Consider the following 21,178-nt stretch of genomic DNA (forward strand, 5'->3'; position numbering starts at 1 on the left):
TATTATAATAGAATCTGGGGAGAGCCTAAATGTGAAACGAGAAAGTTTGTGAATCTAGTACATTCATATGACAATTATATAGCTATTGAAAATAGTGTTTATGAATAATTTTTTAATGATGTAAGATGTTACATGAAAACGTGGGACACAGACTGCATTCTACACTCAGATATATAATAAATACTGCAATTTACATGTGTATATACATTCAGAGGAGAAAGCCTGGGCTGCCAAATACCCAAATGTTAATATACTATTTTTTTCAGAACCAGAGATTTCTTTCTTTATGCTTTTTGTTTTAAAATGGCATGTGTTGCTTTTAAAGCCAGAAGAAGGGGGCAAAGTTTTTAAGGCAGCTGCCTTGCTTGTCAATGAAATTCTCAGCTCCAGGCTTCTCTTAGGGAAAGAGCCTCCCCAGGATCCCCCGTCCTTCCCCAGGCGGTCGGGTTGAGTTCTGGAGAGACTGCTCCAATCCCCGAGGCGGAAGGAGGCAACCGACTTGGCGCAGCACTCAGCCAGGGGGTAGAAGCTCAGGGGAGGAGCCGAGCCTTTCTCCTGTCCAAGAGCGAGATCTGGGCTACGCCGGGCGCCCGGAGCTCTGGTCCAGCCCCCGGCCATCGCGGCCGCCGCCCAGCCAGGTGCAAAATGCCGTGTCATTGGGAGACTCCGCAGCCGGAGCATTAGATTACAGCTCGACGGAGCTCGGGAAGGGCGGCGGGGGTGGAAGATGAGCAGAAGCCCCTGTTCTCGGAACGCCGGCTGACAAGCGGGGTGAGCGCAGCCAGGGCGGGGACCCAGCCTAGCCCACTGGAGCAGCCGGGGGTGGCCTGTTCCCCTTTAAGAGCAACCGCTCTAAGCCAGGAGCCAGAGATCCGAGCCGACCTCGCCCAGCCAGCCCTCTCTAGCGAGGGGACCCACAAGCGGCGCCTCGACCCTCCCGACCTTTCCGAGCCCTCTTTGCGCCTTGGGCGCACGGGGCCCTACACGCGCCAGGCATGCTGAGGGTCTTCATCCTCTATGCCGAGAACGTCCACACACCCGACACCGACATCAGCGATGCCTACTGCTCCGCGGTGTTTGCAGGTAGGAGGGGCCGGCCACCCCCGCGAGGGGTCGGGGTCGGGGTCGGGTAGAGGAGGGGACGCCGCGGCTCTCAACCCTGGAGAGCACCTAGAGCTGAGAGACAGGAGACTTTCTGGCCCCGCCAGACTGCCGTTGAGTGTTGCAACCACACAGGTCTGCAGAGGGCGACCCAGAGGGAAACTGAGGCTGGAAGGAGAGAGGTGCCTGACTGGCGCCTCTCCTGGAAGCTGAGCCCGGGTTGGTACTGAGGTAGGCCAGGAAGGTGGGACCAGCATCTCTCTTCTCACCTTTTCGGGATCTCTGAAAAGAAGTCTTTCTGCGTTGCGGGCGGCGAAGCGCTGTACTGCAGGGCTCTCCTCCTCCTTCCCTGAAGGCCTGGTCCCAGGCCTATTTATAACCTAGCTCTCTTCCCGCCCCGCTCTGCGCCTGGCTGCTTTCCTGGCCCTTTGCTCTCTTTCAGAGGCTGGCCTGGCAGGCTGGCAGCCACTGAAGGCGAAGGCACCCTACCCTTGCTTTGGGCACAGGATGGGGGAAATTTAGCAGCTGGGCACAGCGGTCACAGCACCAACCTTTACAGACTTTCTCTTCCCCCAACCCCTGCCCCCAACGGACCAGTGGGTGGAGGGAGGTAGGGTCGTATCTGGTTTCCATCATCAGAGTGAAGCCTCCTTGAGCCGGGAAGCCACTCCCCTATCAGATTGGAACCTTCCACAGGAGGGCCTTCATAGAGTTATGAATTGACTTTTCCTCCAGGAGCTGAGGGCTGGGCCCTGTCTGCTCTCCAGGAACCCTTCAGGACCAAGCCAGAGCTAGGATCTACACAGCTGGCTCTTTGGGCTTGGAACCATACTGGGGGAGAAGAACTAGGGGGAAAGAGTGTGAACCTCTCACCCAGCCTGTAGGTTTTCCTCTCAGCCTCCACTACCTGCCACTCCCCTTCTCCCCAGAGATCTGACTTCTAACTACATCCCAGGCTTCCAGAAATCATAGCATTAGTTGGTTTCTGGCCATTCAGCACAGTTTCACAAGCTCCTGGATACACCTGTTCACAGACACCATCTGCACATATGATCCCAGGCACATGCACACCCTGGAGCGTGTGGGACACCTGCGATGTTCCAAGGAATAGAAGCTCCGAAAGCACAGGCCCGTGTCCAGCTTAGCATGTGCAGGGGATCGTGTCATGAGTACCCTCTCCTGGGTGTGAGATTCAGGGCTTCTGGATTTGTTGGACCAGAGCAGAGCTCGAGGAGGAGTTGGTGAATGGTCCTGAGGCCTGGAAAGCAGTGTGCACCAAGAGCGGGGGCCAAGGGGGTAGTGGTGGCACTCCAGGTGTGCTTTTTTTCCTAACGTGCTGCTTTGATCTGCTCTCAATCAGTTTCCCACGTGGCCTCCGGAAATGAGCTTTATCCAGGTGTTTCCAGCAGGGAGGACAAGGGAGTCTTTCATGCTTCCTCTCTGCATCCTCAGCTCTGGGCAGGCCAGGTCAGTGGCCCTGTTCAGCAGCCTGGCTGAGGGCTCTGGGCTCCTGGTGCACAACTCCAGGGGGCACCATTCATACTGTAAATAGCCCCTTGGAGGAGGGGAGGGAGGACAGGCACTCTGTGGGTGAAGCAGCTTCTTCCCACCCCAGCACCTCTTCCCCATTTATAGCCCCTGAACATGGGGGCTGAGTAGGCTTTGTGAATGGTGCCCTCCCCAGGTGCACAAATGTACACTCAGCTGCAACAGCCCCTGCTGTCAGGGGCTTTGTTTCTGGCTTCCACTCAGCCTGAACCAGATTTTCTTCCACCTTCCCTGACCACATGCCCCCTCTGCATCCTCATACACTCAATACACTAGCTCCTACCTCATGGTCCCTCACCCAGGCTAGGCTCAGATCTCTGGTTGGAGAAAGGAAAGAATGAATAATAAATGGCAGGCACTTTCTAACCCCGGAAGTGCAGGAAGTGCTGCTGGTGTGGCTTTTCTTTTGTTATTTCAGCCCCAAGGGCCTGTGTGTGGAGCAGATCCCCCCATCCTGCATCCTCCCATTTACACATCCCTGGCTGAATCCTCTCCCCACCCCCACCTGCTTTTTGCCTGCTGCCTGGCTATTCGGGGTAGGCTCCCCCTTTCCAGGGCCCAGAGCACACAGCTCACCTTGGGGAAAGGAAGTACATTTTCTGTGCCAATCCGTCATGAGCCCCTGAGCCTAGGAAGAGACTGGCTGGGGCCCCCACCCCTAGTCATCACTGAAACCGCCAGGCAGTCCTGGGGAATGCAGTCCCTCCCCTCCCCCAGCCCCTGGCCACATTTCACCTCCTGCATTAGCTAAGCTCCTAACCCATGTCCAAATTTGGCCTCCCTGTGACATTCAGCCCTGCTCGCTCTCCTTCTCCCTGGCAGGGTCAGCTTGGTGAACGATTACACAGAAGACTTCGGTCTCAGGGATGCAGCTCAAAGCAAAACACCAGTCTGGGAAGCCTTCTCTCCCCAGCTGGGCTGGGTCTGCTCTTCCCAGACTCTACCTGTTGTCCCATAAAGCCCCTCCTTTGGTTACATGATTATAATACCCCGTAGCCACACTTCGCAGCCCCTTTGTGCATGTATACATTCATTTCAAGCTCACAGAAGCTTTGTGAGGTAAAGGGCAAGGATATTATCCCCCCTTAAAGACAAGGATATTGGCCCAGAGAAGTGCAGGAGCCTGGCCAAGGTCACATAGTGGCCACAGCGTCCCCACCCCCAACCCCTCATCAGTGCCCTCTGTTGTTCTCAGCATCCTTGGCGCATGAATAAGAAACTGCTGTGGAGAGCATACCATGTGCTGCCCACACCCAGGGCACCAGGGCACTCGGGCCTGAGCCAGGCAGGGAGGGCGGTGCCTGGGGTCCCCAGCAAGAGGCTGAGTCAGAGCAGGGGGAGTGCAGGGCTGCAGGAGCATGTTGTGAGACAAATGACCAAAAGATGGAGGACTCTGGGGTTTCAAATGCGTGTTCCTCACAAAGAGAGGGAATGGACATTTGCTAAGCGCAAAAGCATACCATTGTCAGATGGTGTTTCTTTAAAATCCCACCAACAGTCCTATGAAAGAGATCTATTTAACTGACACCATGGTTATTTTATGGCAGATACTGTTCTAACTAGAACATTAATATAAGCTACATCATGACCCAGTTATAATTTGTACCAGGTACTTATATGTAGACACATACACCTCAATCCTCTTAGCAAGCATATGTGGTAGCAACTGTCATCACTGCCATTCTACAGATAAGGAAACTGAGGCATGAAGAGGTTAAGTAAGTTGCCTGAGGTTATACACTGGTAAGTAGTGGGTTATGATTCGAGTCTAAGTATCTGGCTCCTGAGCCCCCACAATATCCCCAGCTTTAACCACTCTGCTATCTACATCTGGCTTTAGCTTGGACTTACCAAAGACAAGTGAGAAAAGGTGGAGGGGCAGGACTTGAACCCAGGCCTGGCTGAGACCCTGATGCCCCCCTCGTTCTGCACGTTGACTCTTCTCATCATGTGCATGGTCCTTACTGCTGCTTGCTCACCCAAGCACACACATCCTCAGCCCTTATGTTCTTCTGGTCTTGCAGATGCTTTCTTATCTCAGGGGGTCCTTGCTCTCTGCCTCACCCTCTCTATATCTGATGGGACCAATCAGTCACCAGTTGATGCAGGACGCTCCCTCCAGGCACTGCACTCATTCCGGGCCGGCTCACAGCTCTGACAGGGCTATGGTGGCTGCCTAGGGTCTGATAAGCCAAGGTCAGGGCAATGGTCATATGACACTGAGGTGGACAACCTGTGGTGGGTATGGCAAGTGCTCTGGGACTTCCAGGGAGGGGGGTCATGTAACTGTGGATCTCAAGCTTAGCCAGTCTGGGAGAAAGTAAAAGTTGGGCGGGGGGCTCAGAAGAGCGGCTAGCTGGCAGCCTGCATCACAGTCCAGTGGGATAACAGCATCGAACAAGAGGGAGAGAAGGACTGCCTGCATCTTGAACTCGGGATCCCAGGTCTGCCACTTTCCAGCTGTGTGGCTTTGGGCAAGTTACTTAACCACTCTGTGTCAGTTTCCTTATCTGTAAAATGTTGATAACAATAGCTTGTACCGGCTTTGGAGGAATCATTCTGGAGAGTTTATGTGTTAGTCCACATAAAGCACTTCGAACAGCCAGGCAAGCAATAAATGTTAACTATAATAATTATTACATATAATTTTACATAAATTTATAATAATCATTATTATTAACATTTATTGTACATGTACTAAGAAATAATTGTACACATCCACAAAGGCTTTCAATGTCTTTTTTGCCTGGTGAATTCTCCTCAGCTTTGTTTGTCCATCCACTGTCCTGCCAGGCTGGACACAACAGGCCAAGTGGTGGGTGGCCGTCTGTCTGCCCCCAGGGACACTGGGCCTGTCTTCTCTGGCTGCCCCTCCTAGAGCAGTCCCTTCTGAGGCGAAGGCATTTGGCCACCTGCCTGATGGCTGGCAGTGGCCCTCACTGGGGTACTTTCTCCTTCTGGGAACAAGTATTCCTCTGGTGACTCCCTAGCAGCCCACAAACCTCTTCAGTCCCTCTCCCCAGGCCAAACTCACTTTCTTTCTCTACTTCCTGCATGCTAGTCTCTTTCCAGATTGGTCCACTAGCATGGGATGTTAGCAGAGAGAGCGTTCATATCTACTGTGGATGTGCTGTGCCCCAAGCACTGTGCTGGAGTTGCTAGTGTTTTGTTTAATCCTCCCAACACCGCTGCAAACTGTCCTCATTCTCTGATTGCACAGAAGTGGAAACAGACACTGAAAGGTCCAATCACATGCCTCAGGTCACACCACTAGGAAAGGGTGGGCTGGGACAGAAGCCCAGGACTGTCTGATTGTTTCCACTATGGACAATTTCTCCCCTGACAGGCCCTAATCATGGCTGTAGTCAGAACCAGCACTGCATGTGGGTTCTACCCTCTTGCTGGACACACAGGTCCCCTGTCAATCCCACCTGGTGGATTGGGATATCCGCCGGACACATATTCTTAAATGAATGTGAAGGGAGAGGGAAGAAGGCCTCATCTATACTTCTGGAAGCCTTTGGACATTGGCAAATATGCCCTGAAGGAGTCCTGTCAACTCATGTAGAATGTTCCTCTCAAGGTCAGTGTCACTGAGCAGAGAGGCAAGGTTTGTTTGCCTCCTGGGCACCCCATGTTTAGGTCTTGGGAAACACAAAGGACCAGCTAACATTAGGAGAATGTGGCCAGAGGAGAACTGGCCCAACTCCAGCAGCAAGAGAGGATTAGAAGCATGCCTTCCTCGATGGTCAGGAAGGTAGGGCCACAAATAAGTGACAGGGGTCACAAACTCATGCACTTTCAGAAACGTGGCAGGTGGACTAAGATCAAGCCGGAGGGGAAATCATATGTGCATACTGGAAGTGAGCTGAGAGGGGGACACCTGGTCTACAGGTGCCAGACGGTCAGTGTTAGGTGGAAAATCCAGGCCCAGGTGCCACATTCTCTGATTTTTTTCAAGAGAAGCTGTAAATCCAGATTTATATGGAAAAATCTTCTAATGTTTAAGGTACAATTTTGTTATAAAACATTGTACTGATTAAAGACAACATGTCTGTGGGCTGGATATGTCCCAGAGAACACCAGTGACCACTTCTGAGACACAGTATTTCATTCAATCCTGGAGACCTTGGGCCTGGGCTCTCTGGAGAGCAAAGAGCCAGTGTCCTCTCCCTTGGGCTCATCAGGCAACACCTGTCATCAGTGACTACAGGATGGAGTGAGTGGGAGAGCTTTAGTCCCCTTCCCCTTTACCTCTGTCAGCCCCGAAACACTGCAATAAGCATGAAACTCAGTTTCCAAACAGGCCCCTCAAGCCCTTCCTTCCATGCTATGGCTCCTAAGCTGGCCCCATCACCTTTACAGGGGGGCTGGAGTAGCCTGGGGTCCTGAGGAGCTGCCCTCACCTGAAGCCTCAGGTGGGATGCAGATCTAGCTATTTGTAAACAAGCCCTAACTAACACTGGTATAAGCATGATGGTCTCTCCACTCAAATAATAGTTGAATGTAGACAGTCCTGACTGGTAAGACTCTGACCCACAGGCTGTCCAGGACCCCAGCTCCTCTTGTTTTATTGCCCTGTTATCCCCAGAAGTTCCCTTTGACAACATGGTCCATGATGGCGCACGCCCCTGTCTATATTCCAGCCAGAGGGGAAAGGGGGCCGGGGAGGCGTGCCCCTTCCCTTTAAGGACACATCCGGGCAGTTATATACAGCCCCTCTGCTCATATTCTGTTAGTCATCAATTAGTCTCCTGGCTACATTCAGCTATGAGGGAGGCTGGGAAATGTTTTTATTTGGGTGACCATGTACCCAAGTAAAGTGCTGTGGGAAATTTCTGTGGATGCAGGGGAGAACATATACTGGGGGGTGGAGGTCAGCTCTCAGCCACACTCTCCATTAGAACTTAATTCCTGATAATGTCCCCTCGGGAGGAAGCCCTATTGAGTTACTAGGCCTCAGTCTGCAAGGGAACAGTCAGTTATCTGATTAGGGAGAAGTCCAGGGCAGTGAACATAAGCCAGACTAGGAAGTTGGAGGCTGGGATGAAAAGGAGGCCTCAGGAAGTGTCCAGGGGTCAGATCACCAGCAGCTGCTTTTCTGATTTGCAGAACAGATGTGGGGAGACCCTTTTCCTTGGACACAAGCCAAGGGAAGGCAGAAGTCCCTTGGAATGTTCCTGTGGAAATATTAGTTATACCCCCTACAGATTTCCATTTCCTGTGGTGACTCTGAAGGATTGGAGCTGGGGTAGGGTGGGGTATGATAGCGGCAAAAGCAAAGCCGGGAATCATTGTGACAGACAGAAAAAAAAAAAAAAGAAAGAAAAAGAAAAAGAAAAACAAGCTTTGTAATATCCAAAAATTCCTCTAGGGGGCAGTACTATCCCCTTTGAGAACCACTGGCCGAACTCACCAGGGGGCAGAATCCACACCCAGGAGCCACGTGCAGTGTCCACTATACCAATGCCAGGCCAGTCCTGTACTACACGCTGGGAATACCTGAGTCACTAAGACAGCCTTGGTCTCTCCCCTCGTTGACCAACTCCACAGTCTAGCTAGACACGAAACGGGTGATTACACTAGTAGTTATTCCTGACCATTGTGATGCATGCTAAGAAGGAAAAGCGCTGCTGTGCAGTCATTTGCCAGAGGGACCTGTCTAGACCCCAGGATATCAGGGACTGCTTTCCTGGAGAGGTGATCTTTAAGCTGAGGCCTGAAGTGTGAATAGGTGGTTTTGCAAAGAAAGAGAAGAAGGCAGCTGGAGGCAGAGAGCACAGCCGACCTCAGAGCTGAGAGGAAGCTTGGCATATTCTAGAAACTGACGAGGCACTGGAGCTAGAGCTCAGAGAGCGAGAGGTGGAATGGCCTTGCCCTTTGGCCCAAGGAAATGAATCTGGGCTTCATCCCAAGAGCACAGGAGGCCTTTGGATAAACCTCCCAAGAGGCTTTTAGCAGGAGATTGACCTGATCATATTTAAGATCACCTGGCTGCAGTGTGGATAATGGGCCAGACATAGCCAGAGTGATGATGTAATGAGGCGACTGACCAGCTAGGAGGCACCTGCAGTGGCCTGGGCAGGAGAGGGTGGTGGTAAGACTTGGTGGAGTCACTTGGATGCTGTGGGCACATAGACGGTACCAACGTCACAGGGGTCAGTAAGGATGATTTAGGCTGCAAGCAACTGAAATCCTGGCTCAAATAGACTTAAATGAGCAGAGAGGCAAGGTTTGTTTGCCTCCTGGACACCCCATGTTTAAGCCTTGGGAAAATCAATTTATTAAATGATAGTCTTAAGGGGATCAGCTCACTTAACTGGTGTCCAGAGACTCAGTGAGCTCTGGGCATATAGACTATACAACTCTGTCACAGGATCCTTAGGGTGTTGCTTTTCCCAGCTGGAAACGTGTGTGGCTGGTAGCACCTTTGCCTGAGTTTTGCTTGGGCCCACTAGGCTGTGCTCAGCTCACAGTAACAGCCCCGATCCCACGCCTGCCAAGGGCAAGCCAGGCACTGAACAGCAAGGGGTGTGTGAGTGAGTGCGGGGTCCAGCCACTACGCACAGCCAGGCATGCCAGCTGTGGTGGGGCAGGCAGCTCCAGGTGCTGGTACAGGCACTGGCTCTGTGCGAGACTGCGGCTGGACCAGGCATACTGCAAGGGGCTTCCACTGTGGCTACTGGGGAACATGGTGGTGCCCAGAAGCTTGGAGGCACCAGGAACTGCAGAGCCCCAAAGAGGGTGTCACAGCCATGTGACCCCTAGGTCTGGGCTCCCCAAAGAGCTGAAGCTTTTCTCTCATTCTTGTTGCCTGCAACATGGTGAGCAAGGTTGGGGTGGGGGGTGGGCTGTTTCAGCCTTGTTTGTGTTACAGCTCTTTCAGTCCTGCTGTTCGGTGGGTCCTGGGTCCTTGTCCTATGTCCAGGAAGAATAGGTACACAGACAACTGGAGGGTGAGCAAGGTGGAGAGAGCTTCACTGAGTGACAGAACAGCTCTCAGGAGACCCCAAGTGGGGTAGTTCCTTTCTGCAGGCAGGTCCTCCTGATGAGTGTCTAGCTCTCAGCAGAGAGGAGACCCACAGAGGGTAGCTTGTCATGGCAAGCAGGTCTTCCCGACGAGTGGAGGAGACCTGACCTGGAGTGGGTAGTTCCTTCCTGTACCTGGTAGTCCCAACATCTGTCTGAGTCTAGCTGAGTCCTGGGATTTTATGGGCTCAGAAGGGAGCAAGTGTGTGCTATTTGGTCCATGGGTGACCAGGAGTGGGCTGGGGGAAAAAGCACCATAAGTTCTCACTCCGGGCTGAGGACTCCACCTGGAACTGGCAGCCCAGCCCCCAGGCTTCAGGCCATCCCTGGCTCGTAGGTGGGGTTTCGCTGGGGACCCACCCCTTTCTGCCCAGGAGCCTGTCTACCTCCTGCTGCCATCAACATGTCGTCTAGGGAACCTAGGCTGTTCATGCAGAGGGGTGCTTGCAGTTCCAGGTGGAGCTACCCCTCAGCTTCCCTCCTGAGCTTGTCAGCACTCAAAGTCTGGAGGGGGTTGGGGCAGCAGCGGCCTAGCATGTCAGTGCCACCACAAGTGTGCACACATCTGGCTGGGTTGCAACAGCATGTGGGCTTGGACACAACTTTGCTCCACCCTGGAGTGGGTGACTGGAGTGGGGAGAGGCCAGAGACGGGGAGAAGGCACTTCTGAGCCTGCAAGCTTCCTGGGCCCCAGAGAGTGCAGGGATGCCTGGGTCTGGGGCTGCAGCCAAGCGGCTGCAGCTGTGCCTGGGAGCTCGGGGCTCCCACCCCACCAACTTGGTAGGAGGTGGGGCTCCCACCTGTTCCCAGCCCCCACCGGCTCTGCAGAGTGCACAACACTGGCCAGCCTCTCCACTGCAGCCTGCGTCTTGGCAGTGGCCACTCCAGATGGGCCGCTGCTGCCAGCAACTCCGTAGTATCATCCTGTACCCAGGCAGGCTCCATTTTTCTCTCTGATCTGCTGTCCATGATGTCTGCTATGTCCTCAACTGGTCAGCAATTGGATCTGCAAGGTTCCTTATGCACACGAAGCAGGAGAGGGAGTTGGGCTTCTCTATTCATGGCATATAAATCGGTCTTTCCAGGGGAGCAACTTAGGACACATACCTCTTGCTAGACCAATAGCCGTTGCCAAGAAATATGCTGAGATAGAGTGGGATCCATCCTGGAGCTGGGGCTGCGTAACTGAGCAGTCAGGTTCTGCTACGAGGGAAGGGGTTCTGGATGGATGTTGAGGGAATCAAATGTCTGCCTCATCTTGAGGGGAGAAGAGAAGGGTAGAGTTGGGAGGAAGGAGTGAGGGTCCAAGCAGCTAGAGAAGGTGCTGTGATGAGAACAGGCTCAGACCCTCCTCTCTTTCCTTTTCCCCACCCCCATGCTCATCCCAGCTCTGTCCTTTACCGACCTTCCACTTTTTGGGAGCACTTCCCACAGTGCCTGTAGATGTGGTTGACACCCTCTGTGGTCTCTACCCCTTGACTGGAAGCTCCCTGAGGGCAGGGATGTGACTTATTCCCAGCAAGTCAGAGGTGATGGGTGAATATTTATTCTTTCAGTCCATCATTTAGAAAGAATTTATGGAGACCATGCTTTGCACCAGGTGCTGTTTCAGGCACTGAGAAAACAGCAGTGGACAAAACAGACAAAAACCCCTGCCTCCTTGGAGCAGCCATTCTGATGGGGAAGACAGAAAACAAGTAAGACACATGCTATACAGTGATTGGTGCTAGAGAAGAAGCCTGAAAGGGAGATGAAAGAGGGAAAGTTGTGGTTTTCAGTTGTGTGGCCGGGTTGGTCTCACTGGAGCGGATATCTGAAGGAAGGGAAGACATGCCAGCCAGAGGGAACAGCTGGCAGAGACCCTGGGGAGGCAGTGGTCTGGCCTGTCTGGGGAACAGCTGGAAAGCTAGCATGGGTCCTGGGGAGGTCAGCGAGGTCAGCCAGGGCTTTCAAGGTCACGTAAGGCCTTTGAGTTTTGCACTGAGTGAGGTGGGAGCCAACGGAAGACTTTGAGTAGAAACAGGTCATGAGAATTGGATTGAGGATAGACCATGGGGGCAAGGGCAGAGCAGGAGACACGTTGGGAGTCCATGGAGTCGATTAAATGACTTAGGCAAGGGATGACAGGCTTCCACTGGGGGCAGTTACAATGCAGATGGTGAGATATGGTGGGATTTTGGACGTATTTTGAAGGAGAGTGGGAGGGGGATTTACAGTTTTGATGACCTGGTGGGGTTGAAGGTGTCACTGGGTGGGTTCAAGAGAGAATGGAGGAGGGAGATTGGAGACAGAAAGTAAGGAGAGCTCCTTCAAAGGGCATTGTTGTGAAAAGAGAGAAATGACCAGTAGCTGAAGGGGATGTGGGGTCAAGGGTGTGCTTTCTTGAGAGCAATAACGTCATGCTTGTGTGCCGATGGGATGATCTGGTAAACAGGGGAACTTGGTAAGGCAAGAGAGGGAGAGAATCACTGCAGGCTCACCACTGAATGGGCGAGAGGGGATGGGGTCTATGCCCGAGTGTCCAGTTGTTCCCAGTGGGGAGTACGGGTGATTCATTTGTAAGAACAGGAGAGAACTCACAGGATTTGGGCACAGATGCCGAGGGCGGGCGTTAGAAGGAGCCTGGGGACCTGAAGAAGTTCTCTGCTCCGTAAAGAGGAAGCAAACTGAGAGTGTGGTTGGGCGATGGGGTGTTCTAGGGGCATCCGGGAGACAGGGAGACAAGACATATAGTATGATTGCCCCCAGCAGTGAGGGCTCCCTTGAGTTAAGGGTCATGACTACAAAAGGCACCACTCACACTGGCTGTGTTACTCTCCAACACATCAATGGTTGGGGGCAGGTGTGGAGGAGGCGGAGTTGGATTCGCCAGGGTTATGGCTTAGCCCTGTGAGAATGCTGTATCCCTCAAAATAAGAGAGGGGAAACGGAGTTGAGATTTTGCGCAGCAGTGCATTTAGGCTAAGTGAGCAGGTTGGTTAGTGAGGACTTGGGCGGTGGGAAGACGGACAGTGCCCTGACCAGGGCTAGGTGCTGGAGTGCTGGGGGATAGAAGTGTGAAGCCAGGGCCCCTGTGTCAAGAAGTTCATACGCTGGAAAGGAACCAGACATAATAAGCGAAACGACTGTCACCGTTCAAGTCTTACACCTTGAACAGCTTTCCCACTGTGGAGACTAGGGAGTGTAGAGATTGTTGGGGATGGGGGACTTGCAGGGGACAGAATGGGCCGCAGCTGGACCCTAGTTCTCCAGGGAACGCAGTATGATTTGAATACAGATCTCTGCCTCCAGAGATAAGTGACTCGACACCGCCGCGGAGGAGGCTCCGAGGCGGGTTGGCGGGGACTCGAACCTCGGAGTCTCTCCCGGCCCAGGGGTCCCAGCAAACCAGAACGGCCGCCTAGGCAGCCTGCGGACAGGAGAGGACCGGCTCCCGGGCGCAGATCATGGGGCGGGTGGAAAGAGGCGAGAGGCAGGGAGGCGGGGGGCTCGGGGTGCACGGCACGCTCCGCACGCTTCCCCTTCAGCGCTCCCTCAGACTTGGTTTCCCCGAAGACACACTTCTTCCCCGGCGCTGATCGCCCACTCCTTCCGCCTGCACTCCTGCCTCCTTCTCACCCTTTCGTCGAGCGCACAGGGCGGCTGCCAAGCCGGCACCGGTGCGCACCGGGCCCGGGCGCCCTGGCTGGTGTGGAGCCTTGGTCACCGGAGGCTCCCGCGGAGCAGGCCCCGCGGCGCCTCGTGCGCTCTCGGAGGCCGAGCTGCGCGCCCGCGTCAGCGGCGCCTCTTCCTGGCCGGGAGCTGGGACTCGCGGAGCTAGGGACCAGCGCCCCCGCAGGCGCCCGTCTGACCCCTGTCCCTCCCCGCCCGCCGCGGGCAGGGCGGATCTGGGTAGGGGCCGGAGGGGAGGGTCCGCCCAGCGGGTGTCCGGTGTCCTCCCTGCAGCCTCTCTCAGGCATTGGCCACTTCCCCTCGGAGGAGCAGCGAAGGCGACAGCTCTCTTGGCGCGGCTGCCTGGGAGCCGGGCGCTTGCTGGGTGCTGGGTGGGTGCTCGGGGCCGGTGCTCCCGCTCCCGCCCTGACTGCGCGCCTGTGCGCCGCCGGGGCTGCCCAGCCATGCTGTGCTGCCTGCTGGTGAGGGCCAGCAACCTCCCCAGTGCGAAGAAGGACCGGCGCAGCGACCCTGTCGCAAGCCTGACTTTCCGAGGTGAGAGCCCCGTGGCTGCCGCGCCCGCTCGGGTGCTACCCGACTCTCGGCGCTCACTGGCGGGTCTGAAGCCCTTGCTCGGGAGCTAACCCTAGTCCAGGCCACAGTTTCTCCCTTTGTCAGCAGGGACAGAAATCCCAGGCCCGACTTCTGCAGGGGGGCGAGGAGGAATAAGCAGAGCACAATAAATGCCACAGGGCTTTGAAAAATTGGAAAAGCGAAAGTGCCGTAGGTCAGCGGTTATCACTTTTCTAAGACTGATACCCAGAGGAAATAAAGTCCGAGCTTTTACTGGGTAGTGGGGATAAGGTTAAGATGGAAGATGGGTGCAGAAGGTAGAGAGGAATCAGGGCCACTGAAAAAGGGGGCGTGTAGATGATGTGCTTTGAAAGTTGTGTCTTTTTTATTCATTCATTCATTCATTCATTCACTCACTCATTCATTCACCCATCTTTATCCAACATTGGCTATATTGAATCGGCCCCGTCTTAATCAGTAGGAAAAGGAACAGAATAGGATGGAAATGGCCTTGACACAAGGAATTTTGAGGAATGTCAAGGGTATTTTCTTTAAATTCAAGAAGCTAAGTCCCTACATGTAGTACTTAGAATAGATACAGGTATCTCTGTGTGGGGCAGCAGAGAAATCACACACACACTCCCCTTCTCACCAGGCGTCCTGAACCCCCTCCCCCAACCCCTCCAAGGCAGATTCCCAAGGGAGCGGGTGTCTCAGGAGGGGAAAGGGAAGAGGAAGGATCTGTCAAAATTAAGAGAAGGAACAATAGCTGTGAGTCAGGACCCCGGTTCTGCAGAGAAAGATAAATAAGGAGAGGAGAGAGGGTTTCCACTTAGCCAGGAGCCATACCCTGTAGTTTTGTGGAATTAATAATAATAATAAAAATCTATGTATCAGAAAAGATAGTCAAATGAAGAGGTAAGAGTAGCTGGTGTTTTCATGAGCTTCCTTCAGTGGAGGCACCAAGGGAGCTCTTTTAAGTCTGATCCATGATCTGAATCATATCTCCAAGCACCCCCAAAATAATGATAGATGAAAGACACGATTTGGCAAAGGGAGATTTATGTGTAGCTTTTATTCTTTGCTGTGGGACAAGTTGTATGTATTCCTCTTTTGAAAAGTGTGATTTGAAACGTTTAAGAAAATTTCGCTATTTTCATTGATTGGTGACATGCCTGGGAGTTCACTATGCAAGAGCAACTTCAAGACAAAGTCCTTCATTCTCCAGTGTCCATCAGATGTTGCCTAAGGCTTTGCTATGCAGAAATTGCGGCGTCACCATTGGCAGGAAAAGAAATTCCCTAAGGACACTGGGCAGGGCACACATTAGCATAGGGCTCTGGATGCTCTAACACTCGTTTGGGTCTGCTCACAGCTCTTTCCCTTGTCCTGTAACAGTCCTGTGGTGGCTACCGATATCTCCATTCTGCACATAAGGAAATTGAAACCCAGGGAAGTTAATTGTGTTCAGGTCAGTGGTCATGGCAGGGAGCTACCAGCGCTTGGAGTGGGCATTGCCCTTGAGTCGGGAAGATGACCAAATCCCTTGAGGCCCCTCTTTACTATTGCCCTGGCCCAAGTACCCCGAACACGTGCAGCTGCTATCTCCCCCCAGATCTCTGTATTCCTTCTTTGTAATGCCTATTTATTTGCACCGATGATCTCCTCGGAAAACAGAAATACCATATAATAGAATGTAACATCTCCAACCATTTCAAGTCTATTTGTATTTCAAAGCCCAGGGCAATGCCATCTTCTCCAGGAGGATACCCAGGATTCCCCTGGCTGTCAAGAGTCTCTCCTCTCTGGATGACAAGCAGCAGCACCTTGCTAGGGATGCTAGCACCCTCGCCCCCACTGGCCTGTGCTCAGCTCCATGCTTAGGGCATCAGGGTGCCTTGAGAGCAGTGACCTGTCCTATTTGTTCATTGGTTTGTCCCAGTGCTGAGCACAAGTAGGTGCTCTCTAGTGTTTGTGCGCCTTCTGGCCCAGCCTCTAGCCATCCTCCGGGTGTGCCTGGGAGCTTCACTTAGTCTGGGACATGGCCCGCTCACTTGATTGTTTCTGAGAATCACTTGTAGAATGTGTTTGAGAAACAGATTCCAGAGTCCCCATCTGTAGAGGTTCTGATGCAGCAGGTCTGGAAGGTGACCTAAGAATCAGCACTTAACAAATACCCGATGCAGGTTATTTTGGAACCACATCTTGGGAAAAACGGGTCTGAGATGTGATGGCAGGTGAAATTAATGTGCTCCCCATTGTGGGAGCATTCACCATGGAGTCTGGGGCTGAGTTGATGCCTAAGGAGGGAAACCGTTAGAACCAGGTTCAGAACTTACAGAGCATGTAGGCTGGGGGGACTCAACTCTGGCTACAGGTCAACATAGTGTGTGGGAGCTTTGCCAAAGACCACTGCCAACCTCCCTGCCTGCCTTTTCTGAAGCCAAATCCCTTCCGGTGGGGACCCAGGCATAGGTGTTGTTTCTGACAAATTTCCAGGTGTTTTGGATATGCAGTCAGGGTTGAGAACCACTGAGCCCAACTCCTCATGGCACAGATGGGACAGTGGCCTGCTTGCAGAGAAGCCAGCCTGCACTGTGTGTTTGGCTCTTACAGGCAGCCTGAAATGTATGGGGCTGGGCTGGCCCCACTTTCCTTGCAGTTGTTCCCTGTCTCAGATGTAATTTCAGGACCTGCCTCCCAAAATAGACTATGAGCTCTGGGAGGCTGGACTCTGAGGGCAATTTTTTGGCTTCCCTGTCTAAAGACCTCTATTAATAGTAGAGGCTACTAATGAATACTTCTCATTCTTTTGTTTTTATATTAATTAATTCATTAACTAAAAATACCATGAGTAACTGGGCCATAGTAGATATTTTTGACTGTCTGTGTGAACGAGCAGCTTAATTTCCTATAGCATTTAATCGTCTGTACTTCTTTTCTGCCCTGCCCATTTTCCATTCCGTAATGTGATTATTTATATCCCTCTATTCATGCATTTAGTTCATTGAACAAATATTTACTGAGTACCTACCATAGTAGGTAGGTACTCAGTACCATTCTAGGTGCTTGGATGCATACAAGAACAAAACCAGATCCCTACTGCTTTAAAGCTGAAACATCTTATTTCCTTGAAGGCCAGATCTGCTGTGTCCCCACTTGGTGAATTTCTGCCCTGTGTCACCAGCCAGGAACCCAGAAGTCATTACTGACACTTCCCTCTCTCTCATCCTGTCAGGGTGTCTCCTCCTCCAGCCTCCCCCTCCCACCTCTTCTCTTCTTGATCTCCTGGGGGTCTCTAGATTTTGGGCAGGAGTTGGGGGATCTTATAGAACTAGTTGGAGGTGGATTCCTGTGCTCAGGGAACACTCTTCACCCACCTGTGTAGGGAAAGTGGGCTGAAGGCCCCGGACTCTCTGAACCTAGCTGTTTACACATTACAAATGACTTAAAATATTGAAAACAGCGGCCGGGTGTGTTGGCTCACGTCTGTAATCCCAGCACTTTGGGAGTCTGAGGTGGGTGGATCATGAGGTCAGGAGATCGAGACCATCCTGGCTAACACAGTGAAACCCCGTCTCTACTAAAAATACAAAAAAAATTAGCCGGGCGTGGTGGTGGGCGCCTGTAGTCCCAGCTACTCGGGAGGCTGAGGCAGGAGAATAGCATGAACCCGGGAGGTGCGGAGCTTGCAGTGAGCCGAGATCGCGCCACTGCACTCCAGCCTGGGAGACAGAGTGAGACTCCATCTCAAAAAAAAAAAAAAAAAAGAAAAGAAAAGAGCTTTCTCTTCCTTCCTTCCTTCCTTCTTTTTTTTTTTTTTTTTGAAATGGACTTTTGCTCTTATTATCCAGGCTGGAGTGCAATGGCATGATCTTGGCTCATTGCAACCACCGCTTCCCAGGTTCAAGTGATTCTCCTGCCTCAGCCTCCCAAGTAGCTGGGATTAGAGGCACCTGCAACCATGCCTGGCTAATTTATTTTTATTTTTATTTTTAGTAGAGATGGGGTTTCACCATGTTGCCCAGGCTGGTCTTGAACTCCTGACATCAGGCAATCCACCCACCTTGGCCTCCCAAAGTGCTTGGATTACAGGCGTCAGCCACCCCTCCTAGCCTGTTTTCTTTTTGTAAACATAATATGTACTTGCTGTTAAAAATGACAAGCTACAGAAAGGCATGAGGCAAAAGTAAAAAATAGCCCCAAATCCTGCCACTTTGAATTAACTTGTTAACAATTTGACACATTCAAGACTTTTTTTCTTAAAAATTTTAGTTGTAAAATTTAACATACAAGCAAAGTGCAGAAGATATAAATATATGATTTAATACAGTAGTTCTCAACCGGGGGCAGTTTTTTCTTAGAGGACATTTGCCAATGTCTGGAGACATTTTGGGTTGTTGCCACAGGGGTTGGGGGCACAGGGTGTGTATGTACAGGGTAGAGGCCCAGGATGCTGCTAGACATTCCACAGTGCAAGGGGAGGTCCCCCACACCAACCACAGAGTGATTCAGCCCACATAGTAATCATGCCACGGTTGAGAATAAATATGTGTGTGAAGAGAATACCTATGTAATATCACCCAGGTCAAACAGGTCAAGAAATAGCACCTGGCCAGCCCCATTTCTCCACCAGAAGTAATCCCATCATAGATTTTTTTTTTTCCAAATGTTTGCACATTTGCTGAAAAATAAACCAGGGGGCCGGGTGTGGTGGCTCACGCCTGTAATCCCAGCACTTTGGGAGGCTGAGGTGGGCAGGAGTTCGAGGCCAGCCAACAGGGTGAAACCCTGTGTCTACCAAAAAATTCAAAAATCAGCCAGGCATGGTGATGCGTGCCTGTAATCCCAGCTACTTGTGGGGCAGAGGCACAAGAATTGCTTGAACCCGGGAGGTGGAGGCTGCAGTGAGCCGAGATCTCACCACTGCTCTCCAGCCTGGATGACAGAATGAGACTCAGTCTCAAAAACACAAATTAATTAATTAAAAAAAAAAGGGGGCTTTTTTTTATGTCAGTAAGTATTCTTCTATAACACCTTTAAAAATATCTGCACAATATTTTATTATACGGATGCACCATCATTAATTTACTCAACCCCCTACTGATGAATATTTAGGTTATATAAGTGTTTATATTTATATCCAGTGCTTAAATTATATAGTCACCGTGAGGCATATTCTGGTGACTAAATCTTTGGCCACATATTTAATTATTTCCTTTGGGTAAATATCAGAAGATGAATTGCTATGTCAGAGGTTATAGACAGATTTAATGCGTTGCTGCATTTCCCAAATTGTTCTTAAAGTCTGTATCAACTTTATTCTCCTGTCAGCCAAGTATGAGGGCTTATTTTTCTAGTAATCCTGCTAACACACAGCATTGTTCTGTAAATCTTTGACACTTTCTTTCTTGTCTTTTTTTTTTTTGACAGAGTCTCGTTCTGTCGCCCAGGCTGGAGTGCAGTGGCGCGATCTCGGCTCACTGCAAGCTCTGCCTCCCGGGTTCACGCCATTCTCCTGCCTCAGCCTCCTGAGTAGCTGGGACTACAGGCACCCACCACCATGCCTGGCTAATTTTTTGTATTTTTAGTAGAGACGGGGTTTCACTGTGTTAGCCAGGATGGTCTCGATCTCCTGCCCTCGTGATCCACCCGCCTTGGCCTCCCAAAGTGCTGGGATTACAGGCGTGAGCCACCACGCCCAGCTGACACTTTCTTAAGGTTCAAATAGTACTTGTGATACTTCATTGTTATCACCTATTCGTATTTATTCTTACTGAATTACTTTTTCATTTGCCCATGGAGGGGCATGTTTGTCTTTTTCTTCCTTAGTTGCAAGTGCTCTTTATATATTGAGAATGTTACCATTTTTGTCATAGATGTTTCTAGTATCTTCCCCAGTTCTGTTTTTCTTTAATTGGCAAGTAAAAATTATATGTAAATATCTTCCCCAGTTCTAATTGGCCTTCTGAGTTTAAAGACCACTCTTCTTGAAGTGTATTTCACCCTGGCTCCCTCCCTTTTTGGCCACTTCTGTGGTTCCAGCTAGGACTTAGAAAGGTGGGGTGGAGGGTGGTTGAGGGGGAGAGGAGCAGTGCTCTGCTGGTGATAGGGGAGACAGCTGCCCAGTTCCTGGGGTGTCCAGGCCTGAGAACACCATGGCAGGGCAGGTGTCAGAACGACCATCTACCTCTGCTTTTTGTTTGGGGGTGTCTGTACCAAGAGGTAATACAGGCCTTCCTTCAGCCCAAGCTAGGGCCATCTTTTCTTCTTTCACTTGCTGCTGCCTTTGGGTTTTCTGCTGATTCTTTGAATTTCTGTCACTTTCTTGGTCTTATGAGTATTCTAATGGGGCCGTCAAGAAACGCCCTGCACAAAGCAAGCCCTCAATAAATATCTGGGGGATAAGCAAGAGTCTGCATCCAGGCTGCTGCAGGATCCGAAGCCCCCTGCAGCTTCTGAGAGAGTAACTCCTGTTGCCTGACTCATGGGCAGATGCAGCTGTCTCTCTGTCTCTCTCACTGGGAGTCTGTGACACCACAACTCCTCTCCTTCTCTCTGTCCCCTCTCTAGGAGGGACATCCGAGCCTGGGAGACCTCTTCTGCTCCTCCTCCTTCCCATTCCCCAAGGAATGGGGATACTGGCCGGTAGACCTCAGGCCCACCATCTGTACCCATACCACTTCCCACCTGGACTTAAAAAAAGTTGTGGTAAAATGCACATAACATGAAATGCACCATCTTAGCGATTTTTAAGTATACAGTTCTGTGGCATTAATCATTGTGCAGTTATCACCATCTCCAGACTTGTCATCTTCCCCAACCAAAACTCTATACCCATTGAACACTAACTCCCTATCCCCCTCCCTCACCACCCCTGGTAATCGCAGTTCTACTTTCTGTATGATTTTTTTTTTTTTTTTTTTTGAGACAGAGCTTTGCTCTTGTTGCCCAGGCTGGAGTGCAATGGTGCGATCTTGGCTCACCACAACCTCTGCCTCCTGGGTTCGAGTGATTCTCCTCCCTCAGCCTCCCGAGTAGCTGGGATTACAGGTGTGCGCCCCCACGCCCAGCTGATTTTGTATTTTTAGTAGAGACAGGGTTTCTCCATGTTGGTCAGGCTGGTCTGGAACTCCTGACCTCAGGTGATCCACCCGCATCCACCTCCCAAAGTTCTGGGATTACAGGCGTGAGCAACCATGCCCGGCCGATTTTGACTACCCTAGGTACCTCATATAAATGGAATCACACACTATTTGTCTTTTTGTAACTGGCT

The 21,178-nt window shown here is 51.6% G+C and overlaps 1 protein-coding gene across 7 annotated transcripts in view; it reads left to right on the top strand.

The window, feature by feature from the left end:
• The first annotated feature begins 452 nt into the window (after positions 1-452).
• DYSF (dysferlin) overlaps positions 453-21,178 on the top strand; it is a 229,721-nt gene continuing 208,995 nt past the window's right edge. For 4 of the 7 annotated variants that reach the window (XM_030827268.1, XM_030827272.1, XM_030827270.1 and 1 more), the window contains exon 1: positions 453-1,083. In XM_030827268.1, the coding sequence (XP_030683128.1) occupies positions 996-1,083 (88 nt within the window). In that variant the 5' untranslated portion in view covers positions 453-995. Of the gene's footprint in view, positions 1,084-13,648; positions 13,885-21,178 lie in introns of those variants that run through there. The other 3 variants (XM_030827271.1, XM_030827269.1, XM_030827273.1) reach the window with 1 other exon arrangement.

The sequence above is a fragment of the Nomascus leucogenys genome, chromosome 14 (genome assembly GCF_006542625.1).
Source record: "Nomascus leucogenys isolate Asia chromosome 14, Asia_NLE_v1, whole genome shotgun sequence".
NCBI classification, from domain to species: Eukaryota; Metazoa; Chordata; class Mammalia; order Primates; family Hylobatidae; genus Nomascus; species Nomascus leucogenys.